At 36.0% G+C, this 17,624-nt stretch overlaps 1 protein-coding gene across 5 annotated transcripts in view; it reads left to right on the plus strand.

Annotated features, from left to right (window-relative positions):
- Klhl8 (kelch like family member 8) overlaps positions 1-17,624 on the plus strand; it is a 56,676-nt gene that overhangs the window by 17,477 nt on the left and 21,575 nt on the right. For all 5 annotated transcript variants that reach the window (XM_074041797.1, XM_020184040.2, XM_074041800.1 and 2 more), the window contains exon 2: positions 13,622-13,974. In XM_074041797.1, coding sequence (XP_073897898.1) covers positions 13,762-13,974 — 213 coding nt within the window. In that variant the 5' untranslated portion in view covers positions 13,622-13,761. The remainder of the gene's footprint in view (positions 1-13,621; positions 13,975-17,624) is intronic.

Consider the following 17,624-nt stretch of genomic DNA (forward strand, 5'->3'; position numbering starts at 1 on the left):
CTTGAGTCACACCTCCAGTGTGTTATACTCTGATTATTTTGGAGATGGGATCTTGCAGACTATTTGTCTTAGCTGACCTTAAACTGAGATCCTCCCGATCTCAGTCTCCCAAGTAGCTAGGGTTACAAGAATGAGCCATTGGCACCCTGCTCTAATGGTTGTTTTTTTGCTGTAAAGTCTGTGCTGTTTGATAATATAGCTACTTCAGTTTAAAAATTACTGTTATCATGGTTATATTTCTTTTCTGTTTTACCTATTTGTATTTTTACACTTAAAATGGGTTTTTCATGTATGCAACTCATAGTTGGGTTTTTTTAGTTTCTTTATGTAAGGTAATTATAGATTTCATCTGCAGTGGTTAGAAATCATAGATTAACATCTTACATAGCTTTAGTACTAGGAAATTTATATTGAGATTATGTGTATCTCATGAACATTTCACCTGTTTTATGTGTTCTTATTTGTGTTTGTGTGTGTGTTATCACATAAGAGTACTGCTGTAGTGAAGGTAAGTACAGTTCCCTCACAAATATCTCTTGGGCTAACCACTTATGGCTATAGCCACTTTTCTCTCTTCGTCTTTCCCTAACCTCTGGAGACTAGTAACTTGTTCTCCATTTCCATAGTTTGGTCATTTTGGGACTACCATATATAGTAGTCTCCCATTATCAATGGGCGATATGTTTCAAAACCCCCAGTGGGTACCTGAAACTGCAAATTGTACCAAACCCTATATATATCATGTTTTCCTATATGTACATACCTATGATAAAATTTAATTTATAAGTTAGATCATGTATGAAATTAACAACACTAGCGAATCATAAAATAACTGTAACAACTTACTCTAATAAAAGCTACTTGTCTCATCCTTTCTCTCAAAACACGTTATTGTACTAACTCTTGTGATGATGTGAGATAGTACAATGCCTATGTAATGAGATATAATGAGGTGAATGACATAGGTATTATGACATAATATTAGACTCCTTTCTTAAGGGTTACTTGGAACACAAGCACTGCAATACTACAACAATCTAATACCAAGACAGCTACTTAAGTAAGTGACTAATGGGTGGCTTACTGCTACAGAGTAGACATATTGAACGAAGGTATGATTCAAATCCTGGGTGGAAAGGAGCAGGACTATACAAGATTTTATAACACAAGGGCTGGTGGAGTGGCTCAAGCAGTAGAGTGCCTGCCTAGCAAGTATGAAAGTATGAGGCCCTGAGTTCAAACACCAGTACCAACAAAAAACCCAAGATTTTTTTAATCATGTGAGTTAGCATGGTATATAATTTAGAACTTATAAATTACTTATTTCTGAAATTTTCATTTAATATTTTCAAACAAAGGATTATTATAGGTAACTGAAACCAGGGAAAGTGAAACTATGACAAATAGGGACTAGTGTAAATGGAGTCACACAGTATGCTTTTTATTCAGCATAATTTCTTCGAGTTCTGTCCAAGTCTTACATGTTTTTTTTTTCCTTTTTCTTTTATTATTCATATGTGCATACAAGGCTTGGTTCATTTCTCCCCCCTGCCCCCACCCCCTCCCTTACCACCCACTCCGTCCCCTCCCTCTTCCCCCCCCCCAATACCCAGCAGAAACTATTTTGCCCTTATTTCTAATTTTGTTGTAGAGAGAGTAAAAGCAATAATAGGAAGGAACAAGGGTTTTTGCTGGTTGAGATAAGGATAGCTATACAGGGCATTGACTCACATTGATTTCCTGTGAGTGTGTGTTACCTTCTAGGTTAATTCTTTTTGATCTAAGCTTTTCTCTAGTACCTGTTCCCCTTTTCCTATTGGCCTCAGTTGCTTTAAGGTATCTGCTTTAGTTTCTCTGCATTAAGGGCAACAAATGCTAGCTAGTTTTTTAGGTGTCTTACCTATCCTCACCCCTTCCTTGTGTGCTCTCGCTTTTAGCATGTGCTCATATTCCAATCCCCTTGTTGTGTTTGCCCTTGATCTAATGTCCACATATGAGGGAGAACATACGATTTTTGGTCTTTTGGGCCAGGCTAACCTCACTCAGAATGATGTTCTCCAATTCCATCCATTTACCAGCAAATGATAACATTTCATTCTTCTTCATGGCTGCATAAAATTCCATTATGTATAGATACCACATTTTCTTAATCCATTCGTCAGTGCTGGGGCATCTTGGCTGTTTCCATAACTTGGCTATTGTGAATAGTGCCGCAATAAACATGGGTGTACAGGTGCCTCTGGAGTAACCTGTGTCACAGTCTTTTGGGTATATCCCCAAGAGTGGTATTGCTGGATCAAATGATAGATCGATGTCTAGTTTTTAAGTAGCCTCCAAATTTTTTTCCAGAGTGGTTGTACTAGTCTACATTCCCACCAACAGTGTAAGAGGGTTCCTTTTTCCCCGCATCCTCGCCAACACCTGTTGGTGGTGGTGTTGCTGATGATGGCTATTCTAACAGGGGTGAGGTGGAATCTTAGAGTGGTTTTAATTTGCATTTCCTTTATTGCTAGAGATGGTGAGCATTTTTTCATGTGTTTTTTGACCATTTGAATTTCTTCTTTTGAGAAAGTTCTGTTTAGTTCACTTGCCCATTTCTTTATTGGTTCATTAGTTTTGGGAGAATTTAGTTTTTAAGTTCCCTATATATTCTGGTTATCAGTCCTTTGTCTGATGTGTAGCTGGCAAATATTTTCTCCCACTCTGTGGGTGTTCTCTTCGGTTTAGAGACCATTTCTTTTGATGAACAGAAGCTTTTTAGTTGTATCTATGCTCTCTCTTAGTTGCTGTGCTGCTGGGGTTTCATTGAGAAAGTTCTTACCTATACCTACTAACTCCAGAGTATTTCCTACTCTTTCCTGTATCAACCTAAGAGTTTGGGGTCTGATATTAAGATCCTTGATCCATTTTGAGTTAATCTTGGTATAGGGTGATATACATGGATGTAGTTTCAGTTTTTTACAGACTGCTAACCAGTTTTCCCAGCAGTTTTTGTTGAAGAGGCTGCTATTTCTCCATCATATATTTTTAGCTCCTTTGTCAAAGATAAGTTGGTTATAGTTGTGTGGCTTCATATCTGGGTCCTCTATTCTGTTCCACTGGTCTTCATGTCTGTTTTTGTGCCACTGCCATGCTGTTTTTATTGTTATTGCTTTGTAATATAGTTTGAAGTCAGGTATTGTGATACCTCCAGCGTTGTTCTTTTGACTGAGTATTGCCTTGGCTATTTGTGGCCTCTTGTGTTTCCATATACATTTAACAGTAGATTTTTCAATCTCTTTAATGAATGTCATTGGGATTTTGATGGGAATTGCATTAAACATGTAGATTACTTTTGGGAGTATCGACATTTTTACTATGTTGATGCTCCCATGAGCATGGGAGATCTCTCCACTTTCTATAGTCTTCCTCAGTCTCTTTCTTCAGAAGTGTATAGTTTTCCTTGTAGAGGTCTTTCACATCTTTTGTTAGGTTTACACCTAGGTATTTGATTTTTTTTGAGGCTATTGTAAATGGAATTGTTTTCATACATTCTTTTTCCTTTTGCTCATTGTTAGTGTATAGAAATGCTAATGATTTTTCTATGTTGATTTTATATCCTGCTACCTTGCTATAGCTATTGATGATGTCTAGAAGCTTCTGAGTAGAGTTTTTTGGGTCTTTAAGGTATAGGATCATGTTGTCTGCAAATAGGGATATTTTGACAGTTTCTTTACCTATTTGTATTCCTTTTATTCCTTCTTCTTGCCTAATTGCTCTGGCTAGGAATTCCAGTACTATGTTGAATAGGAGTGGAGATAGTGGGCATCCTTGTCTGGTTCCTGATTTTAGAGGGAATGCTTTCAGTTTTTCTCCATTAAGTATAATGCTGGCTAAAGGTTTGTCATATATAGCTTTTATAACAAGTCTTACATGTTTTAGTAACTTCGTCTTTTGTACTGCTGAGTAGAATGCCTGAGTCTCTGCCTTTAATGAGGGCATTTAGTCCATTTACATTTAACATGATTATTGATATGTTGGGTTTAAGTTCAACCATCTTGCTCATGGGTCAGCAAACTGTCTCAGGAACTAAATTATGCCCAAGAAATATTTTTTATAAATAAAATTTTATCAGAACACAGCTGTACTAATTCATTTACTCTTATTTATGACTTTTATGCTACAGTGGTAGAGTTGAGTACTTGTGATGCTGTATTGCCCACAAAGCCAAAAACATATTTACTCTTCAGCCCTTTACAGAAAAAGTTTCTTACTCTTGATTATGCTATCTTTCTGTTTGTCCCCTCAGTTTGTCCTTTGTTGAACTGAAGCAGAAATATGAACTTTAAAGAATTGCCATGATGGTTGATGCCCATTAGAATATCTATATATACTTACTGAAGACAAAATTTTTGACTTGGCAGAAGATGTCTGTGCTAGCTTTCTGTGTCACTATAATAAAATACTTGAGATAACCAACTTATAAGAGAGAAAGTTATATTCTGGCACATGGTTTCAGAGGTTTCAGTCCATTGTCACTTGGCCCTGTTGCCTTTGGGCCTATAGTGAGGCAGCTTATCACATTGTGAGGGCATAAGAGAGGAAGCTACTACTTACCTCATGGGGGCAAGGAAGCAAAAAGAGAGAGAGGAAGGGACTGGGGCCCCAGTATCCCCATCAAGGACTCATCTCCGCTTACTTAACTTCCTCCCAGTCAGCCCTACCTCTTAAATGTTCCACCGCCTCCTAATAGTCCCACAGGCTGGTTACCAAGCCTTTTAACATGTGGGCCTTACATTTATTTTCTCACAGTTTCTGTGGATCAAAGTGTACACATAGCTTAGTTGGGTCCCATGCTTAGGATTTCAGAGAGCTACAATGAAGGTATTGAACAGTCTGCATTCCCATGTGGAGGCTCAGCTATGGAAAAATCTGCTTCTGTACTCATTCCTATCATTGGAAGAATTTTATTTCCTCTTAGCTGTATAGCTGAGGGCCCTAGCTTTTTATAGACTATCAGTAGAGGCTTCTGTCAGGACTGGAAGATTGCCTGTAATTCCTTGCTAAACCACCTCTACATGGTAGTTTGCTCTTCAAGGCCTGCAGGAGAACCTTTCACTCCAGTCTGCTCACACAGCTATTATATAATATGACATAAACAAGAGTATTAACGTCCTATGACCTTCCCATATTCTCTTGATTAGAAGCAAGGGTATTATATAAAGAAGTGACTCATTGGGGTCACCATTATGTGTGTTTTCACAGAAACTTTAAGAAGATACTATCAAACACCCACGCACAGGAAATCAATGTGAGTCAATGCCCTGTATAGCTATCCTTATCTCAACTAGCAAAACCCCTTGTTCCTTCCTATTATTGCTTATACTCTCTCTACAACAAAATTAGAGATAAGGGCAAAATAGTTTCTGCTGGGTATTGAGGAGGGGGAGCGGGAGGGGACGGAGTGGGTGGTAAGGGAGGGGGTGGGGGCAGGGGGGAGAAATGAACCAAGCCTTGTATGCACATATGAATAATAAAAGAAAAAAAAAAAAAGCAAACCCTAAGTCTTAAAATAAAAAAAAAAATGTGGATATGCAAAAAAAAAAAAAAAAAAAGAAGATACTATCACTATGATCTGTAATCTCACATTGCTTGTTTTGGTTACTATCAAAAGCTGGAAATGATGAGGTTAACAATAAAGAACAATCAAGTTAATGTTCTGGTTAAAGCATTTAAATTTTCTAAAACTGCATAGTATGCAAAATTTTCAACTCATAATACCAGTATTTGCAACATGGCTGATAATTTCATCAGCACTTACAAACCCATTACTGCACTTACAAACCCATTACTGAATTTCATATAGTTGTCAGGATAGTGTTGTGGGTGGATTGGTATCCCTGTTTATAGGTAAAGAAGCTAAGGGAGATAGTAAAGCCTTCAGGGAAGATCACACAGGCAGGAAGTGGTGGGACAGCTAGTTTAACTTAAAAGCCTTTGCTTCTGTCACCAAACTAGGATTGTGGCATAGACCTGTTTGTTGATAGTGTGCATATTCATCAGATAAACTTGATAATGAGATAAGTTTGATTTTATATGTAATTCTTTATGAAAATGCAAATAAAATGAGGCCTTTATATTGCCATGCTGAAGTTCCTGTGCGTGGCTGTACAATATCATTAATCCTCAAAATATACATGTAAGTGTTATCTCCATTTCACAGAAGAGATAACTGAGGTGGTCAGTGGCCAGGGTTATACAGTTTATAAGAAGTGGAACTGTATCTGACTTCAGAATTAGGATGAACCAGTTCATTCAAAATAAGCATTTTATTACCAAAAGCAATGTATATGTTCATTGCAATCCCCATCACAATTCCAATGACATTAATCACAGAGGTAGAAAAATCAATCCTGAAGTTCATACAGAAGCACAAAAAACCTCAAATAGCCAAGGCAATACTCAGTCAAAAGAACAATGCTGGAGGTATCACAATACCCAACATCAAACTATACTACAGAGCCATAGCAATAAAAACAGCATGGTACTGGCACAAAAACAGACACGAAGACCAGTGGAAAAGAATAGAAGACCCAGATATGAATCCATGGAGCTATGCCCACCTTATTTTTGACAAAAGCGCCCAAAACATACCATAGAGAAAAGACAGCTTCTTCAACAAATGTTTCTGGGAAAACTGGATATCTGCATACCGATAGATCCATGTCTTTCACCTGTACAGATACCAACTCAAAGTTGATTAAGGATCTTAATATAAAACTTGAAATTTTGAAACTAGTGCAGGAAAGAATAGGGAATATACTGGAACTTGTAGGTATAGGCAATGACTTCCTAAATAGTATTCCAATTATCAGTGCCTAAGAGAAAGGATTGATAAATGGGACTACATGAAACTAAAAAGCTTCTGCACAGCAAAAGAAATGGTCACCACATTGAAGAGGCTGTCCAGAGAAGACAAGAAAATCTTTGCCAGCTATACATCTGACAAGGGATTAGTAATCAGAATTTACAGGGACCTCAAAAATCTAAACTCCTAAAGAATCAATGACCCAATGAAGAAATGAACTGAAGAGAGCTTTTTCAAGGGAAGAAGACCAGATGGCCAAAAAACATAAGGAACTGCTCAGTATCCCTGGCCATAAAGCAAATACCCACCCCACTCCTGTTAGAATGGCTACTCAGGAACACAAACAACAACAAATACTAGAATGTGGGGAAAAAAGACCCTTCATACACTGTGGGTAAAAATGTAAATTAGTACAACCACTATGGAAAACAGTATGGAGGCTCCTCAAAAAAGTAAAAGTAGAACTGCCATATTATCCAGCAATTCCACTCCAAGGGATATACCTGAAGGAATGTAAGTCAGGTTGCAGTAAAGACACTTGCACTCCCATGTTTATTGCAGCATTATTCACAATAGCTAAGCTATGGATACAGCCAAGATGCCCCACTACTGATGAATGGATTAAGAAAATGTGGTACTTACATACAATGGAATTTTGTTCAGCCACAAAGAAGATGACATTTTGTCATTTGCAGGTAAATGGATAGAACTGGAGAAAATCATCTTAAGTGAAGTTAGCTAGACTCAGAAAGTCAAAGTCCACGTGTTTTCTCTCATATGGACCCAATACAAATATAAGCAATATTATATATACATACATACACAGAACATGTATCCAAAAGTGGAACTGGTAGAGGAGATTAAGGGAGGAGGAAATGAGGGAAAGAAAGATGGTGAATAATAATGAAGTTCATCACATTTGTGTAGGAACAAACCATAACAAAAATTGTAAGCAACACAGGATAGGGGAAAAGGGCAAGAAAGTACGTTGGGGGTGTGGAGTTTACATTGACTTAAGCACAATGTATGTGCTTGTATAATACCAAAGCAAAAATTCCACTGACCAATGACCAGCTACTTAAACAACAAAAGACAAGAATGAAAAACAGGTCACCCTGATGGGAGGGTACTACTGGGAGAGGGAGGATGAAAGAAGGAAGTAAAGGAGGTGAATGTGGTTGATTTACTTTCTCTTCAAGAATGAAAATAGAATATTTAAACCTGTTGATATCACCTTAAGAAGGGGAGTAAGTTAGAAAGGAGAAAAACAGGGGATGAACCAATTCAGAATACAATATAGATAGGTAGATAGATAGATAGATAGATAGATAGATAGATAGAGATAGATAGGAATTGCTGTACATATAGCAGTAATGCAGTAATGGATTTGCAAGTGTTTATGAAATTATCAGCCATGTTGCAAATATTGGTATTATGAATTTTGCATGTATTCCTCTTGTATGTTGATTTATACTCTTTTGGATAGATGCCTAAGAGTGATATAACAGAGCCAGATAATAAGATAGATTTATTTTTAGCTTTTTGAGGAATTTACATAGTGGTTACACTATTTTATATTCCCAGCAACAGTATTTGAGGGTTCATTTTTCCCCACATCCTTGCCAGCACTTGTTACTGTTTGTTTTCTTAATCATTGCCATTCTGTCTGGGGTTAGATAGAATCTCATTGTAGTTCTGATTTGCATTTCCTTTATAGCTAAAGATGTTGAACATTTCTTCATGCATTTATTAGCCATTTGTATTTCTCCTTCTGAGAACTGTTCATTTATCCATCCATTAATTGAATTATTTGTTCTTTTGTTTAGTTTTTTTGAGATATTTATATATCCTGAATATTAATCCTTTGTCCATTGAATAGATAGTTGAAATTTCTCTCATTCTGTGGGTTGTCACTTCATTCTGGTAATTGTTTCCTGTGATGTGCAGATGTTTTTTAATTTTACACAATCCCATATGTCAATTCTTGCTCCTATTTTGTGTGCAATTTGAGTCCTATTCAGAAAATAATTGCCTATGCCTATATTCCGGTATTTTCCCATAGTAGTTTCAAAGTTTCAGATCTTACTAATGTAAGATGTTTGATCAATTTTGAATTGGGTAAAATATAGGGATGTAGTTCAGTCTTCTACATGTAGGTAATCAGTTTTCCCAGCACCATTTGTTGAAGAGGCTGTCTTTTCTCCATTGAAGTCCAGTATTGTGATACATCCAGCAATGCTCTTTTTGCTCAGGATTATTTTTGCTATTTGGAGCCTTTTATGTTTCCATATGAATTTTAGCATTGATTTTTCCATTGCTGTAAGAATGACATTGGATTTTGATAGGAATTGCATTGAATCTGTAGGCTGCTTTCTGTAAAATAGTCATTTTTATAATAATTCTGCCAATCCATGTACATGAGAGGTCTTTTCATCTTCTGGATTCTTAAATTTCTTTCTTTAAGGTTTTATAGTTTTCATTGAAGAAGTCTTTCATGCTTTCATTTTCAATAGATTCTAGGATTTAAAAAAATTTTCCCCCTCATGTCTTCAATGACTACTGATCATTCCAACAATGTATTGGTTCAGTCTCCATGTGTCTGTGTATTTCCTGTAGTTTCTCTTTTTCTTTTGATTTCTAGTTTTATTCCTTTGTGGTCTGATAGAATATAGGTGGCTATTTCATTTTTCTTATATTTGTTAAGATTTATATTATGTCCTAAAATATGACCTATTTTGGAGAAACTTCCATGGCATGTTAAGAAGAATGTATTTTGTGCAGCTGCTAGAGGAAACAGTCTGTAAATGTCTGTTAAGTCCTTTTGGTCTATAGTGTTACTTAATTCTGAAGTTTCTTTGTTGATTTTTTTTTTTTTTTGGTATGGATAACCTATCTTATCACCGAGAGTGGTATTGAAGCTTTCCACTGTTATTGTGTTGAGGGTCTGTCTGTTTGTAAGTACACTAGTGTTTGTTTAATGAAATTGGTTGTGCTAACATTTGGTACATATATATAATAACAATTTTTATCTCCTCTGAATGAATTGTTCCATTTATTATTATGAAATGACCTTTGTCTCTTCTGACTAATTTTTGTTTGAAGTCTGTTTTATCATATATGACTATAGCTACTCCTGCCTGCTTTGGGTGTCCATTTGCTTGGAAAATTGTTTTCCATCCTTTCACTCTAAGCCAATGTTTGTCTTTGTCTATGAGATGCATTTCTCATAGGCAACAAATGGACATTTTTTAATCCAACCTGTTATTCTAAATCTTTTGATTGGAGAATTGAGACCATTAATATTTAGTGTTAATATTAAAAGATATGTAGTATTTCCTGTCACTTTGTTTTGTGATGTTTGCTTCTTTCCTAATCCTTATTTGCTAATCTACTCATCTGGTCGGGTTTATCTTGCCTGTATTTCCAGGTTGTGGGTTTTTTTTTTTTTCCTTTTCTGCATGTAGAATTCCTTTGAGTATCTTCTGCAGTGCTGGTTCAGTAGTCATGAATTCCTTTTGCTTGTATTTGTCATGGAAGGTTTTCATTTTTTTTCAGTTATTAAGTTAACCTTGCTAGCTACACTAATCTAGGTTGACAGTTACTTTTTTTCAGAACTTAGAATATATTATTATATTCCCTCCTTGCTTTTAGGATTTCTGTCGAAATCTGCTATTATTCTGATCAGTTTGCCTTTAAATGTGACTTGTTATTTCTCTTTCAGCTGTCAGTCTTCTTTCTTTGTTGTGTATATTTAGGGTGAACTATAATATGTTTAGGAGTATTTCTTTTCTGTTTGATGTTCTGAAAGCTTTGTGTACCTAGATGACCCACCCCTTCTCAAGATTGAGGAAGTTTTCTGCTATCATTCATTGAATGTTTTCTATGCCTTCATTTTGTATCTCTTCTTCCTTTTTCTATATTCATGATTCATAGGTTTGATTTTTCGAGGTGTCTCAGAGGTCTAGCATGTTCTGTTTGTATTTTCTTAGTAGTTTTTCTGTCTTAAATCTAATTCCTTGACTTATCTTTTAATTCCTAATACTATATTTTCAACTTGTTCCATTTTATTACTAAGGTTTTCAACTAAGTTTTTTATTTGAGTTATTGAGGTTTTCATTTCCAGGATTTTCATTTTGATTTTTTTTCCAGAATTTCCATATGTTTATTGGATTTCCCCTTCTTGTCCTACATTGTCTTCCTGTTTCATTTAGCTATATTTTATATCCTCTTTGAACTCACTCAGGTGCTTATATGTATATGTCCTAAATTTCATTGATTGTTCTTATTTTGAGTTCATTGTTTGAAATTGTATCTGCTTCAGTATCATTCAAGTCCTTTGTTGTGGAACAATTCACCCTTGCAAGAAACATGTGGCCTTGTTTTTTCATATTATTTGTGTTTCTATGTTGGGATTTACACATCTGTGGCCCAGGTTTTGGTTGAGGTTTTTATCTCCTGTGTCCTTTCAGCTGGAGTTTTACAATATTTAATTAAGACTGAGTGGTAGCTAGGTTGTTGCTGTATTTGTTGTCAGTGGGCTGGGGAGTGTGGTTAAGTTGTCAAACATTCACCTATAGTGTTCAAGATACTGAATCCAGCCTCCTATTCTACTTAGGGAGAGGAAGCTTAGTTGCAGAAACAATCAAAGTTGACAGACACCCACCATGTGAGTACAGCAATCCCTAACAAAGACCAATCACCTACCCTTATCCAGTATCTTAAGAGGAGTAAAGGAGTGAAGACAAATCTTTGTGGATTAGAATGACCTTAGTTAATTCTAAGTAATGGTAATGGGAAAGAGATGGGGGAGACAATGCTAGAGAATAATAAAAGGTACATGGTGTTGAAAGACTGGGGAGAGTAGTGACTATGGTTCATGGAAGGGGGTAATGAAAAAGTGAAATGAGATAGGAGGAAGAAGTCTAGCTAAAGGTGTATTAGTAAAAAGAAAGGAGAAAGAAAAATGTAGAAAAATAAACAAACAAAACAAAACCAAGCTAGCAGTCTTAACTACCAGCTAAAGCTGTAGGCAACAAAGAACTGTGAGTAGGAGAATAGAATTAGAGAAAAAATATACAAGAGTACTATTCTGCTAGATGGTGGCTCATGCCTGTGATCTTAGCTACTTGGGAGGATGAGATCGGGAGGATTGTAGTTTGAGACCAGCCCAGGCCTCTTTATCTCCAAAATAGGCAGAGTGGCCTAAGTGGTAGACCACCTGCTTAGCAAGCATGAGGGCCTGAGTTCAAGCCCCAGTGTCACCAAAAAAAAAAAAAAAAATACACAGAGCAAAATGAACTGGAGGTGTGACTTAGCCTGCCTTGCATGTATAAAACCCTGGGGTTCAAAAACCCAGTCTCATCAGAAAAGAAAAAAAAAAGTACTATTCTAATTGTAGATGGAAAGAAAATAGAAATGGGGGAGGGTGCAAGGAGAGAGAGGGAGGAAAATATAGTAAAGACTGAATATTGAAAGTTAGTGTTGTGACTCAAGACAGTAAAAAAACAAACAAAAAACCCAAAGAAATAACAGAGCTAAAAAAGAAAGCAAGAAAGAGAACAAAAGTACCTAAAACAAGCATACAAAATAATCAAAAAGATACACACACACACACACACACACAGAGAGAGAGAGAGAGAAAACTCCAAAACAGTCTTCATTGTCTTCCCTGCTCTCAGGGGCAGGCAGGATAGGGCAGGGAAGGGGAGGGTATAGTCTTAACTGGTTCTACCAAGTTAGGGGAGCCTGGCTTAGAGTCAGCTCAGCAGTTTCATGACTGCTCTGAGCCCAGGGCTGGTCCTCTAAGCAGGAAGGAAGATTTGAACTGCTATTATAGGGACTTCTCTCAACCCTACAGTTCTTAATCACTCCCCACCTAACATGTGGCCTGTTCTCTACACAGGCATCCTGGTCAGATGCTGCAGTGTTGTGCTCTGAATTTGCTGGCATTCTCCCTTGGTCATACATACCACTTGGGTCCAATGATTGGGAGAATTTCTGGATGGAGCTACGACTGGTGGAGGAACTGTGTTGCTCCTTAGGACTCTATCTTTTGTCTCACTTGGGTCTCTGTGAGCAGTTGCTGTGGTTTCTTCAGCTTCTGTTGCAGGCTAGCCTGGCAGAAAAGAGATCTCTGCAGCTTGCAGCTTCACTAGCTCTCTTGAAGTCTGTGCCAGGAGCATTGACTTTGTTAGTCGTTCTTCAAGGGGGTTTGTTGTGAGAATAGCTGTTTAGTAAGGTGTGTCCCTGAGGAGAGATGCTGGTTGATATCTCTCAGCCACCATCTTCCCTCCTCTGTGGACTCTATTTTGAAGACAGTGCATCACATATCTCAAAAGTTTTGTGCTTTTCAGATTATTTTTCTTTTTTCCCTGGCAATACTGGGTTTGAACTCAAGGCCTACATCTTGGGCCACTCCACCAGCCCTTTTTTTGTGATGGCTATTTTCGAGATAGGGTCTCATGAGCTATTTGCTCAGGCTGGCTTTGAACCACGATCCTCCTGATCTCTGCCTCTGAAGTAGCTAGGATTACAGGTGTGAGCCACCAGCGCCCAGCTGGATTATTGTTCTAATTTGAAATTTTAAGGGAATTCTTTACTGATATAAAATAGGTGAAGACATTTAGCATAAAATCTATGTGACTTGTCATAAAAACTACTGAGTTTTTTCAATAATGCTTTATAAGGTTATTTTACATACATTGTATTAAATTATGGTTACTAATGATAGATTTTTTTGTTTGTCTTTACGTGTGTTTTGTTGAATTCTCTCAGTCTCAGCAAACTATACAATGGCAATTGAGGGAATTTTGAAAAATGAAGTTCCGTGATTGCATCTACCTTTTGTCTTCTCTTTAAAAAAGAATAAATGGGATGTTTGAGAAGAGAGCTTTATTGAAAGAATACTGTTGCAAATGGCTTCAGAATCTATAAATGGGAAGCAATCTAGGAATCATTTAACTAAGGGGAAAAGGCAACATCAGCAGCATATAAAGAACAGATCGTCAGTCAGTGATTGTGATGGAGAAGATTCCTTTACCTTTGAAGCAAATGAAGCTTGGAAAGATTTCCATAATTCTCTTCTTCGATTCTATGAAAATGGAGAACTCTGTGATGTCACACTAAAGGTAAGACTTCTTTTTTCTTGATTTTCTCATCTGCTTCAGTGTATTAAGAAAAATGGAGGATTTGTACTCACACAAGGCAAAGTTTTGGTGCTTTACTTATTTGTTAATCTTAATCCTTTTTTTTTTTTTTTTTTGAGACAGTGTCTCACTATATAGCCCAGGCTGGCACTCAACTTGTGATCCTTCTTCTGGGTCTGCTGATTAACTGGGATTGCACCACCATGTCCTGCTCAATCCTTTTTTATTGAAGAAGAATCTGTTTTTTATTGTATTATAAGGGAGGGTGAATGAAGGAAGTTTAGAATAAAATAAAATTATTGTACTAATTTAGTGTTGACAATTATTAATTCTTAATAAATTGAAATTTTTCAGATAAGCTTTAAACTTTTGAATTTAAAAATGATCTTGATTTTTTTTGAGGGGGAAGGGGGGACGCTGGGCTCTGGTGGCTCATGCCTGTAATCCTAGCTACTTGGGAGGCTGAGATCTGGAGGACTGTGTTCCAGGACAGCCTGGGCAAAAAAAAATACATGACACCCCATTTCAATGGGAAAAGGCTGGGCCTGGTGGTGTGTACCAGTCATCCCATCTACAGCAGGAAGTGTAAAATAGAAGGATCACAGTCCAGACCAGCTTGGGCAGAAAGTGAGACCCTATCTCCAAAATAACCAGAAATACTCTGAAATACCAAAAATGTTTCTTCTCTATGACACTGTTTGTGTGTAAAATTAAGAAAAATTAAAAGCCATGAAAATGTTTAATATCTAATATCACTAAAATTAATTATCATTGATTATTTTAATTAGATATTGATTTAAAATTAATAGCTAAATAAATAATTTGTCATATTCACTGTATAGAATAGCATTCATCTAATAAGTGGTAGGATCACAAAAGGTTTCAGAAACTTGAAAAAAAATTATACATTTCAGGAAAATCTTAGTTATATTTCCAATGCATACAAAAAAGTTGGAAGCAAATATACTGACAGGTTGACAGTAATTGCATTGTGAGTAATGTTTTTTCCTTTGTGTTTTTCGGTGCTTTCTTAATCTTGCACATAGATTTTAGTCAAGGAAAAAAAAAACTTGGAAAAAGTAAATGACCTTTACTGTGGGCCAGTAGATAGGTCCATTTTGTAAGTCAGAACTAACAGTTACTAGAATTTTTAATGTTCTTTATTAATAAGTGTTCTTTCTATGGCACTTTTAATTTATTTCACTTAACTCAGCAGATCATTTATTGTTTTAAGAGTTTTACTTAGCTTGTCATATATATTTTTTGACTGATCCTAAATGTTGAATCAACAATACAAGTATCGGGTACTCAATTTCTCCACGTTCATCCTCTCTTCACAACATTGCCAAGGTGAAAGTAAAGTGCTTTGCTAATCTAAAAGCCTTTGTTTCATTGTATTTTCATCCATACTAGCCAACTTATGAGAAATTATTCAAGACTTTTGATTAATAGTTTTTCAGCTTTTCTTTTAAAAAGTAAAGACTCATTTTATTAATGTTGATATTTTACATATTTTGCTGTTTAAACTTGACATGATTTTTCTTGTAGTATAGAATTATTCATATGCTCACTAATCTAAGAAAGATATGAATTAGAAGATTTACTGGTATCAAGGATACATAGATGTATGATAGTATTTATATGATTTTAAATCATCCAGTAATATCTAGCATTTTGTACTTTAAATACACATCAAGTTTGTGTATTTTTTATCATTCAGCTTTGGTTCCTTTAATTTCTGATTTCTAAAGAAATGTTTTTGGTAATTGATAATTTTCCTTTGTTTTTTTTTTTTTTTTTCAGTATGGGTGTTTGAACTCAAGGTCTTGTACTTGCTAGGCAGATGTTCTAATCACCTGAGCCTCTCCTCCAGCCTTTTTTTTTTTTTGGATAGGGTCTTTCATTCTTTTGACCTGGGCCAGCCTCAGACTATGATTTTCCTACCTGTGTCTCCTGCTGGGATTACAGACATGCACCACCACACAAGCCCCTAACAATTATTTTTAACCATGGAATGAAAATGTAGAAGTAAACTTTAAAGAAGATAGTGAAATTATATAATATAAACGAAAAATTGATGCATTAAAAAGACCACATTTTTAGGTATTCATATTTCACATATATAAAGATATTTTTGAAGTTTAGATTGATAATTTATTTTAAAAGTATATAATAAGGTGTGTGTGTGTGTGTGTGTATGTGAAATAGCCACATTTTAGTTTATTTGAATCAAGAGATTAGAGTTGTAGACAGACAAAGTCATATTAAAATCAACATGAAAATAACTTGCTGGCTATTGATGTGTACAGAACTGTGATAAGGAAGTGAGTGTTAAAATAATGGTTCTGTGGAGTTAGGGGGATGGCTCAAGTGGTAGAGCACCTGCCTAGCAAGCACAAGGCCTTGAGTTCAGACAACAGTGCCACAAAAATAAAATAAAGTAATGGCTCTTTGGAAATCGCATACCATATTTTATAGTATTATTATGTCATAGTGTTTGCAAGTTATTTAATTGAGTAAGTTTGTCATATGACATTTACAGATACTTGCCTAGAAACTGAATCCCTGTGGTTGCACGTTCACACAATTTTTTAAATAATATTTTTAGTCTACAAAAATGTTTAATATCAAATTTCAGATCTCATTTTAGGGCTGAATCAAATTTGAAAATATGCCAGGCTTTATGTTGTTGTCTGTTACAGCTTGTGTCTCAATAGAATCTAAATTCTACTTCGTGTATTCTACTTAAAAATTTAAATGCTATATAACAGAGAGAATTAATCATCTGATACTTGTTAAAATGTTTTTTATCCTATTAATGAGAAAAAATTGGCATTTATAAGCAAAATTATTTATATATTATAATGCTCCTTGGCTTTTTATTTAGAAGGTCTCATTTTAAAATTAATTGTGAAATAATGAGACACACTGTAAGTTTATTATATAGTCAAAAATACACAAAAACAGGAGACTTGGTAAAGTATTACTATCCTCATTACTGTTTTTTCACCCGTTATTTCTTAGGACGTACCTGGAAAACTGGATTGCTACTAGACTATGGGTGTATTTCAGTGGTAGAGCACTTGCCTAGCATGCTTGAGGTCCTTAGTTCAATCCCTAGCATTTCAAAAAAAGAAAGAGGAGAAAAAAGAAAAGAAGATACTTCACTGAGTACCAAAAACTTTCAGATGAAAATAGAGATTTAAGTATAAAACATTACACTGTAGCTGCAGTAGAAAAAATACACAAAACACTAATTTAACACTGGAATGATTCCCATTTCAAACATTGTACTTAAGAAAGAAATCATAAAGAAAAAGACTGATTTGATTATATATTTATAAAAACTAGGAACTGGGCACACTGGCTCATATCTGTAATCCTAGGTATGCTGGAGGTGGAGATTGGGAGAATTGTGGTTCAAGGCCAACCCAGGCAAAAAGTTAGGGAGAAACCCTCCCCCCCCACACACACACCCATCTCAACAAGCTGAGTGTGGTGGTTCATGTCTGTGATCCCAGCTACATGAGAGGCATGTAGCTTCAAGATCTGAAGCTGGCCTCAGGCAAAAAAAAGCAAGACCTAAAGTAAAAAAGATCTGAAGGCATGGTAGAGTGCTTGCTTAGCAAGTC

Source organism: Castor canadensis, chromosome 9 (assembly GCF_047511655.1).
Source record: "Castor canadensis chromosome 9, mCasCan1.hap1v2, whole genome shotgun sequence".
NCBI lineage: Eukaryota > Metazoa > Chordata > Mammalia > Rodentia > Castoridae > Castor > Castor canadensis.